Below are 10,457 nucleotides of genomic sequence, written 5' to 3' on the forward strand. Positions count from 1 at the left end.
GGACAGGAGAGGCGGTGGGGAAAATACGGTCTATCAACTGTGCAACAGTATATCAGAGCCTAAAGCTTAAATTTTAGGGAGGAAGAGTTCCTGAATCGGCCTTCTTACTTGCATCCACTCTCACAGTTTGATTGCTGGTTCTAAAAGATTTAACAAGTCTTCTCACACTTTGATTTATAAAAGTCAAATCCACGAGGCGAGTTCTTACCTGAAATCTCCTCATTCTTCTGTCTTCTTAGTCGCTAATAGATCTGCTTCAATTCAGCTTGAGTGATATTATAGCAACACTAACTTAGCAAGTATCTCTTTGTGAAAACACATCATGCACGGATGGGATTCACATGTAGAACATGTTCCTCATGAGCTCCTATTGCTTTCTTGTTGAGGGAGTTTGCAAAAGTATTATCCCTGTACAATATGGTATACGCTCATAAAACAACTGCTTAAACAATTCAGTCCAGGAGGTAGCTTTTCAATAAATCTTTCCTCGTACCTGAAAGTGAAACAATCACAGTCAAAAAGCTTGAAGAGGAAATCTTTGGGGCTGGTGCTACCAGTCTGTAGTCTGTAATTTTTGGCACCATAGCAAGTCTTTCCAAGAATTAATGTATGCACAAGATACAACATTACAGCTTTTAATCTTTCCATGGAAGAAACGTCTCATATTTGTGCAACTGATATGACTGACACAGGGAAGCCAACTAAATTACAGTGACTTCACCAACTATTCAAATTGTTCACAAAGAAAAAGTTCCAGAAACAAATTTCAATTTGGAAAACTGAAAGCAGCAGAAGATTAGAAGCAATGATCACTTAGGTGCTAGAGAAAAAAAAAACCAAGAAAAAGTATAAATAGTTGCCAAAGTGGACTGAAGCTTGTCTTGCAATGCAAAACAATTATTATATGTTCATTCATTTCTGCTCTACAACAACCAAGTTTATCTGGAATTAGAATCAATGGTTTTTTTTTATTCCCCAGTACAAGAGCATGTTATATGCTAATATTTTTTCCCATTCATTTATAATAGAATCAAAGTAAACTATAGCCTCTTGAGAGAGGATATGCTGGGGGAGCAGCAGGGAGAAAGCATAAATAAAAGTCTTGGACCATTGAATGCAAAGTATATTTTGGGCTTTATGAAATGAAGCTATAACAGAATCAAATTTTTAAATCATGTCAATAATATGTATGACTGTAGGAGGAGCAGGACATTGTAGTTGTTACATGTCAAGAAGAACATATAAGGATACAAGAGAAGATCAAGAATGTATAAGCACAAGCGTATTACATGCAAGTTGACAACATTAAACAGATCTTAAAAGGTAATTTTTCCAGAAATACATACCTGTGAACTGCTTTAAAAGTTATCCTTTGCTCGGCGAATGATGCCCAAGGCTTGTGCATCACTTGCAGCAAGTGGAATATTCAACTTTTGGCGGATCTCAGGACTAAAGGTGCGCAGAAATGGATTACACTGTTTTTCCTTCTCTATCGTTGTTGGAATCTAGGACATCATAACATGTCACTTGTTAAATTCAAGATAGATCACAAAGGCACATTGAGCTTATCATTATAGGTAAACTAATTTCACACTGAAAGGCTTCGTGCAATAATATGCAAAAGCACTTTATCGAGCCAACAAATATAGTTTAATTTCTGTTGCACTCTAAGTAGAAAAGGACAAATCTAATCACTGTTTAAGACAACAATTTAGACTGGTTGTGCATAATTACCGTTGGCAGCTTTTTACTGCGAAGACGAGCAACATCTGCTGCATACTCCTGTAGTGCTTCATTGTTGGGTTCTATGGACAAGGCAAACTTAGCATTGCTCTGCCAAGAGCAACACTAGCATCAGTGCTGCTACATATATTGTGGCCACTCAAATACTATAAGAAATGACTTTATACCAGAGTGTACTCATGACCACAGTATACATCTGTGTCATCCGGTAAAGACACAATTTTACGAAGTGATGAAAACATCTGCACAAGGATAAATACAATTGTCGGTGATACATATTTTACGAAACTAAGAAGCAACCTTTGCCAATGATCATTTAACTAGAGTCAGCATAACAACATGGAGCACTTAATTCTAATTGGCAAGCACATATTACTTGCAATTCTCATGGACATATAGACAGGCCACAGCCACTAAGATAACCTTCTGGTCTCTTAGATACCTGTACCATGAAGTATGAACAACAAACTATCCCAACTGCTTAGGGTTTGGCTACATGGATGTGTTCTGATCATCATGTTGTACAGATGGTAATGTACCAGTCAATCTTTTAAACAGATGTACTACAGGCATAAAAAGGAATCAACCTTGCACTTACTATTCAAACTATGAGTGTATCCAGTGCGAACACTTCATTAGTCCAAGAAATCCTTCAGTGGTAGTCATTGAAAAACAGGATTAAGTATGCATCAGTTTTTTTCTTTTCCATTTTAAATTTGATGGATGGAAATTTTCTTGTTTGTTGCTTGATCCACTTTTGTCTTGTTTATGATTGAAGCTACCAAAACAGGAAGAATACTTGCAAAATTAAAACCACTTATTATATCAAATGAAAACCTGATCTGGGTCTCCTTCAAAAAGTTTGCCGCATGATAAGCTAAACAAGGTGTCACCAGTAAATATTGCTTTACATCCAGGGAAGTAAAAGCTCACGTGACCTGCTTAAATTAAAGAAGAAAAGAATAGTTATATTTATATCACCATTAGGAAGACAAGCTGTATGACACATTGGATATGGAGTATATTGGCTATAGATATCTTTTGTAAATTGAATTACTCTGCATATCTAGCCAAAATTCTGCAGAAGAGGGATATATCATAGAAATTGAATGCATAACATTCATATGATCAAATAGATCTGACCTTTTGTATGCCCAGGGGTCTCCAACACATGAACCTGGTAGCCTGCAAACATCCATGTTTCTCCATCATGCAAGGCTATGTCTATGCCAGGAATTCTATCCTTGTCTTTGGCAGAACCAATCACCTATATTTAGCATATCAGAGTCAAGAATATTGGACTGCGAAAAACTTTATCAGGATAATTAATGCAATCTTACATTTCTGGCATACCCATGCAGTAAGAGTAAATGGGACCACTGTCTAGTTCCCAAATAAACTTGCAGAATAAAAAAATCCCATTCTGTCACAGCTACATTTTACTTTCTATCTAGGACTTTTAACACATTCTATAGTAGTTCCATATATTCCATATTACTTTTAAAAAAAAAATCATAGTAATCAGCAATCACCATGGAAACCCTATTGCCTAGAGTCCGTAAATTTCAGACAATCCTTAAAATTATGAATGTATCTTTTATGCAAGGGCATTCATGTTATAGGCAACTTTCTTTTCTTCTCTCTCAGAGTTGTAGTGAATTGCAAAAATCTATAATAACAATTCCTTTGTTTCTTAATTATAACCAGTTTTCCCTCCACATCGTTCTTTTATTATCTGTCCTTTTGCTCCTCCCATTGTCTCCCATTGTCTTCTTTTCAGGCTATCAAATTGGCTAGAATTGACAAAATTTAGATGACTCTAGGTGAGTTTGATAAATTTTTTACTGACTTTAACTGCCAATAGTAAGGCAGGCTAATCTACCAAAATCAATCCACCCTGCAAAGTGTTGATTCAGATTAAACTGTCATATTAGAATTGGCAGATAACATGAACTATTTAACAGAAGAATTAATGAAAAATCATGTGGTGTGACAAATAGTGCATGATCTCAGTATTTTATTGCATTCTCTTTGTAGAAACTTTGTTATTCCCCCTCGGCAGAATATGTCTAATAATTAAATTTCATTAGCTCAAACACAATATGAATCTCCTCAAAAACATCATAAACCCAACCAAGAATCCAACTCTTGAAAACTCAAACCTCAGTTTGGTTATGCAAAGCCCAACTATAGTAGTTGTTGACTTGTTCCGACTATATCAAAAACCAACATCACTGAAACTTCAATTAGTGTCTATCAAAAGACAAAAGTATGCAAAGGAATAGATACTTGCCAAAATAATACAGATTCCTAGAGAAGTTAAAAAGGCAATAATCAGATGAGAGAGCAAATGTGCATTTTGGTGGAGTCCATTTTAGTCTCAAGCATAGGAAAAAAAATGAAATTTGTCATTGTCATACCTTTGCACCATACCTTGCTTTGAGCTCCATGTTTCCACCAGTATGATCATAGTGATGATGAGTGTTAAGTATATAAGTTAAGCTTTGATTTTTGCGTTCCAATGCATTTATAACAGGTACAGCTTCAGAAGGATCTACTACTCCGACTGTTCCTGTATCTATGTCATGCAAAAGATAAGCGTAATTGTCTTGAAGGCATTGCACCTGAAAAAATGTGCGACATATTAACATCATGAATGTATATGACCCCAATAGGTGACAAAATGACGACAGGAAGAGATAGAAGCTGAGGTAGAGATTAAATGTGAATGTGGATACTAAGGTGGCTTTTACCAAAGATGAGTTTGCAACTAATACAAAAAGCAGATTACAGCCTTAATCCCAACCATTATGCGACCATATTTTTTAATAATTAGGACTTAAAAAATAAGTTTATTCCACCTGACTTGATCATACTTTTAGAAGCATTGAAAATCATGAATCTTAAAAGACTATGTTTGCTGGAGAAAGCATCATGAGCACATCATAAGGTCAAAACTCCAGAAATTGTTAGGATGTCATCACTACTCTGTAAATCTCATGGCAAGTGTAGTTTATGATGGTCTCTGATTTTTGATTAAGCAGAATACTAAGTGTAGGGTGTGACACCACAAGTATTTGTTATATTGATCAATAAGATTAATGTAAGACCTTAACTAGAGCAAGTTACAATTTGTTTTGAAGGCAGAATAATTCAACATTTCCTCTGAGAGCCAAACCAACCATATAATTGTATTAAAGTATTAGAAAAATAAATCGAGTTATCAATATTCCCCCAATGTAGATAATACACCAAACAAACATGATCTTATTCCACGTAAGAAGTGTTAAAGATGCTGAAGGCTCAGTGGAAGTTCAAAATAGGCAATGGCAGTTAAACCAATTGAATAAAATTTCAAAAATATGATCAAGGCAATAGAAAATTTCAAAAGAGATTCAGATATAAAATAATAAAATAAATAAATAAGATAAACCCAACAATAAAAATATTTTTCGAAACCCAGCCATATGCAAGGTTTGTTGTACCGTACCGTACCGGCATTTTGACCCGGGTTCGGTACGGTATGGTACCAGTGTATCGGGCGGTACATCAGGGCGTACCGAGCGGTGTGCCCTGGTGTACCGAATAATTTTTTATTTTTCATACTGTAGCAGTGTTACAGTATAGTACTGTAGCACTATAGCGGTACCTGGCGGTCCACGTATCGGTAACCTGTCGGACCGGTACGTACCACCCGTACCCGGGCGGTATGCTTCGGTACAGCAGACCTTGGCCATATGTTCCTTATTTTGTCATCTTGAAATTTTTTTCAATGACTGTTCCATTTACCATCCTGATCCCTAAAACTTGATCATCATCCTCTAACTTATAGCTTTGTCCCTTTCTTAGCGCTCATTACCTCATTGGCTTAAGATGACATGCTATTTAGCACCAATACTCACCATATGTAATTGTTAGTTGAGTTAGTCTAAATCGACCTATTTAAGAAACCTTTCAATTTGTGACCTTTGACTAGGAATGCAAATCTTTTTCTTATATCACTGTTGGATATTCTTTAGTCAGAGAAATAACAGGTGTTTGCATCTAAAGAAGTACCTGCAAGATCTAGGCTTCGCATGTCCTAGATAATAAGACAAACAACAAAAAACTTGATGAGCATGCTGACATTCTTCGAGGACAACACACAATGAAGGATCATACAGTTAGTTACTTTAAGGAACAAAAATTATTCACATATTATCAATGAGCTTAAGAATGCCATAGATACATGACTGTAGAGACACCTAATAAAATTGAGCGCATAAAATGGACTTGATGGCTCTAGTGACACTATGCTCACCATAGCTAAAAGGTGAAGAAAATTAAGCAGCTGGCAGCCAATAGTTGGGATCTATGACTTGCAGATTGCAAAGGTAAATATGGAAGAAATCTCAAATTAACTCAAAATACATAGCTGGCAGGTTAGTGCAACACAATAGTAAACACAATGACAAAAATACAGAAAGCAAAATTTTAAAGACATCAGACACTCACCAATTCAATTTGCAATGAGGATGCCATAGAGGTAATATTGCAAAAGGAAGGAGGGAGATCCAACAAATGATTAGCTCCATGCAAAACTTTGACAGGTTTGACAATTAGTGTTCCAAAGCCATAAAGTATTTTTTTCCCAAACCATTGTTTTCTCATATTTGTCCATATGCTGGGTTGCCCTCTCATCTGTGAAAGAGAAGTTACATTGATATCGAGACACACAAAAAATGATAAAACCCATTATGTGGTGAACATCATGTGTGCTTCATAAATGAGCAAACGGGAAGAAAAATCAGCTCAAGTAATGGCAGAAGAGCCTTCGAGCAAAGACAACAATAGCAGTTAACAGCACAGCATCTAATAAAAAAGTGGCTCCTGCCACCATGGAGTTCTGGGACATTTAGTGTACATTACCTTACCCCCACAAGTCACTTTCAGTACAGCTTCTATGGCTCAAAATAACAACCAGGAAAATTGTTGAAGATGCCAGCTTTCTAGGGGATATACTTGCAAAACCTCACATACCTGACACTATGGTTGCTCTTATCATGGGAACCCTTTTTCAGAGAGATGTTGTATGTCCATTAAACCACTATTTGCCAAGGCAATGGCCTTTGGGTAGCTACTAAGACTAGTACTGGAATGAATTCTGTTCATTTGGTCCACTAGTCTTTGAAAATTAAAACCCTTCTGCGTTTGGATGCTCAAGTTTGTAATTTGCTAAAATTGTCACCATCTACTCATACTTGCCTTCAAGCACTCATCTGAACATCATAGAGAACCTTGCTGCAAGGAAATTCACGTATGACCCTTGTAAGTCATGGTACACAATGAATGCGTGAGATCCTTGAGTCAAATGAACGCACACACTAACAATGTGGATTATTTGTACTTGATGTCTCATCCACAATATTTCTAACTGATCCACTTCCATCACAACTAATCAGCAAATCTCGTCGAAGCGACCACTGCTACTACTGCGAATCATCCCCACAGGATTCAATCGCCAAAAAGCATAGATAATCCAATAGTTGTATCAGCATATAAATTCAAACAAGAAAACCTAGACAGATCCGCCATAAAATCCACGAATTCAGAAGCACACGTCAGATCCGACCAGTACCGAACACATCAACTGCATAAATTTTCGAACCAAAACAGACAATACACAGAAACAAGAAATCGAGATCAATCACGCGATTCTTTGCAGGGAAATATCTCAGATGCCCGGAGCAAGAGATTATCTCAACCGAAACCACACAAAAAGATAAATGATTAAAGATAAGAATGGCAAAAACGAAAGAGGCGATTGGGAGGAAGAGACCAAACCCTCCTCGGAGAAGAGCAGGAGAAGGAAGCCATCAAGGAGGACGCCTTCGCGAGCATCGCCGGTCGGTGAGAAGACGAGAGTCTGCTAAAAGACGAAACGGAGGAAAGAAGGAACATACTTTGCGCGCTCCCGGCGGAGCCGACCGGAGGAAACGAAACCCCGAGACATTAATCGAAGAGAATTGTTCAAAGTCCATCGTGCCCCCCTACCTTTGGTGTTAGCGTTTGATATATGCACGCCATGGGAGCACTGGTTGCTGCTGAGGAGGGTAGTTTAGTCATTATATGATGGGATAAGGCGAGAAGACGAAGCTGCTTTAATATTTGTGCTGTGGATTTGATGTTGCATGTACTAATATGACCCGAATCCGACAAGCTTATGTATCAAGGATTCATTCTTGTCGTTTCGGATCAGATTCGAGTTGAACTTCATGTTTTACCCGAACCCAAATTTCGGGTCGGACTTTTCTGTTATCGGGCTCTATTAGCACTCCCTTCTCACTTCTGGCTCTTCTCAAACTATTCTTTTTCCTTTATTACATGTAGTACATATGTCATTCAATTATTTACCAAGAAAAGTTGTTGCTAGACATATTTTTTTCATTTGCTGAAATTAAACATCATAAAAGTTTATTCGTTATAATTTTTATTGATACAAGCTGACCTGGAATTAGCTAAATGTTTGGAATGTATGGCCTTCGTAAATTATTGTGAACGTGTATATTTGTAGATTATTGAATTTTGAGCGCATTACTATTTTTTTTATATGAGTGTAAAATGACTGAAATATTTTAATATTAAAAATTAAAATCAAATAATAATACATCAAATTTATAATATGTACCTTTCGATGCTACTTAGAAAATTTTTATCTGATCTATATATGCATTGTCATCATATTCGAAAGCCATAGGAATATCGATCCTCAAGAAAAGTTATACTTGTCTTGTCTTCTCTTCTCTTCCTATCATTCATCGAATAAATATGAATGATAAATTAAGGATAATGGGAGATGAGAAAAGATTTATAATATCTCAATAATCGATTATTTTATCTCTAAAATATTTTATCTTTTTATAAGCAAGAATATGGTGTATAAGATAAATAATTAGGAAAGTCCATCTTATAAGGAATCCTATCATAATTAAGCATCATTTCTATCGATTGATAATCATAATCAAAATTTAATTATATCTATAATATGTTTTACCTAATTAGATAGGATCAAATAATTTAATAATAAAAAAAATTATCAATCAGTCATCATCTGACATATAAATATACATGTGATAGTCCTGTCAGCATAGGGGATAAGACCTACTTCATTTGTCTGCCCACATGAATATAAGTCCAAAAGAGACGATTGTAAGTTGCCTCTCATTGCTGTCTAAATGAACAATAGTTCAAAGATATGGTTATAGGCTATCCGCTAGAGGAATATTCTATGGAATATCCTCTCTAATTTTACTTAGTATAAAAAAATATTTTTTAGCATGGTAATCGAGATCATATATTTTTTTTATTATTTTTACCCATCATCTTGGATTAACTTAGCATCGGAGAGATTGAGGTGGGAAACTCATTCTTGACCATGATTTTCATGTAGGTCACTCCTAGAGTCATGAGTGCTTCCACCTTGGACCTCGGGGAGCTCTAAAGACACATCGTCCTTCTTATGTATACAAACCTAAACCATATCAACTTGACTATGATATCATCAATTCTTCCCCTAATATTTTAACACTAGAATAAGGGTCTATGTTGTAGGAGAGTTAGCCCGTCGACCCACTCAACTAGCATTCGAATGAGGAGGCTCCACCCCCGATCCATAATACATTCACTCATGGGAAATAGTAGTCAACATTTCTAAATCTTGATGCATATCCTGATACGATACTAGCATCTATTCAATAGCCTAGACTTCTCTCCCTTAAAAATGATCTCGACACATATACTTGTCTTAATCGAGGTCATTCTTAACCTTACTTAACAAGTGCAAACATTGATGGGGATGATACAAACCAACTTCTTGAATCTACCTCAACTAGTCTAGTCGAATCTACCTCAACTAGTTTAGTTGAAACTAGCTTCTTGAATTTACCTCAACTAGTCTAGTCGACGGTGCCTCCAGCCCCATCATAATTCGTAGTATCACCAACGCTAATAAGATTCCCTGACCCGATGTGGCACTGACCCCCCAAGAATGTCTAAGACCCATCAAGCCCCCAATAAAGGGGGCAACTCGATCCTCGACTATGGAGTTTTGCAAACCTCACTATATTTGGTTCGCCATACTCGAGTTCGAGGCACAATCCATAGACTCCACGAAAGATACCCTTTGGGCTCAATTATAGTAGATGGACTAACGCTTGGAGGGCATACGTCGAGAGTTTCAACTATCCAAGAGAGAAGACTTAATCGACCTCACCTCAAGTCAATCACCATTCATTCAAAAGATCCAAGAGGAGTTTTTACTTGCCAACTTCTAACTCCGAACCTTAGAGGCATTTGATGGCTATACCAACATAGTCAAGCACATCAAGCCATTGGGAATGTATGCCTTTGACACTCTGAAACAACCCTTCTAAGACTTCGGCAAGGGGGATGAAGAGACGCTCTCGAATTTTATCTCCCGATTAACAAATAAAATTCGAGGCATAGTTGATGGCCATCTATCGCTCCTCATACAAACCTTTATGATGAGACTTAGACTCTTCCGACACTTATGATCGTTGATAAAGAGACTGCTGACAATAGTACCCAAGATACTCCAAAGGGCCAATTAATATATAGCCGCTGCGGCGATGGTCCCGAGCAAGTATGAGAAGTCACACAAGAGGACGAAGTAGGAGCGACCACCACCTGAATATCTCACCCGAGATGCACCTAAT

General features: G+C 36.9%; 1 protein-coding gene across 4 annotated transcripts; it reads right to left on the reverse strand.

Moving 5' to 3' along the window:
• Nucleotides 1–252: 252 nt before the first annotated feature.
• LOC135581403 (probable hydroxyacylglutathione hydrolase 2, chloroplastic) lies at nt 253–7,742 on the reverse strand. 4 transcript variants are annotated; one of them, XM_065080965.1, is made up of 9 exons: nt 7,562–7,742; nt 6,238–6,423; nt 4,164–4,367; nt 2,887–3,010; nt 2,581–2,681; nt 1,911–1,985; nt 1,735–1,833; nt 1,347–1,505; nt 253–493 (listed from the first exon to the last, which is right to left on the reverse strand). In XM_065080965.1, exons 2-8 carry the CDS (start codon nt 6,421–6,423, stop codon nt 1,359–1,361), a joined length of 936 nt encoding a protein of 311 aa, XP_064937037.1. In that variant the 5' UTR covers nt 7,562–7,742; the 3' UTR covers nt 253–493; nt 1,347–1,358. The 4 variants fall into 4 exon arrangements, with proteins under 4 accessions (XP_064937037.1, XP_064937035.1, XP_064937034.1 ...); XM_065080963.1 differs by having other exon boundaries at nt 253–408; nt 7,567–7,741; XM_065080962.1 differs by having other exon boundaries at nt 7,567–7,741.
• Between the last annotated feature and the right edge of the window lie 2,715 nt (nt 7,743–10,457).

This window comes from Musa acuminata, chromosome BXJ1-8 (genome assembly GCF_036884655.1).
Source record: "Musa acuminata AAA Group cultivar baxijiao chromosome BXJ1-8, Cavendish_Baxijiao_AAA, whole genome shotgun sequence".
In the NCBI taxonomy this organism is placed as follows: Eukaryota; Viridiplantae; Streptophyta; class Magnoliopsida; order Zingiberales; family Musaceae; genus Musa; species Musa acuminata.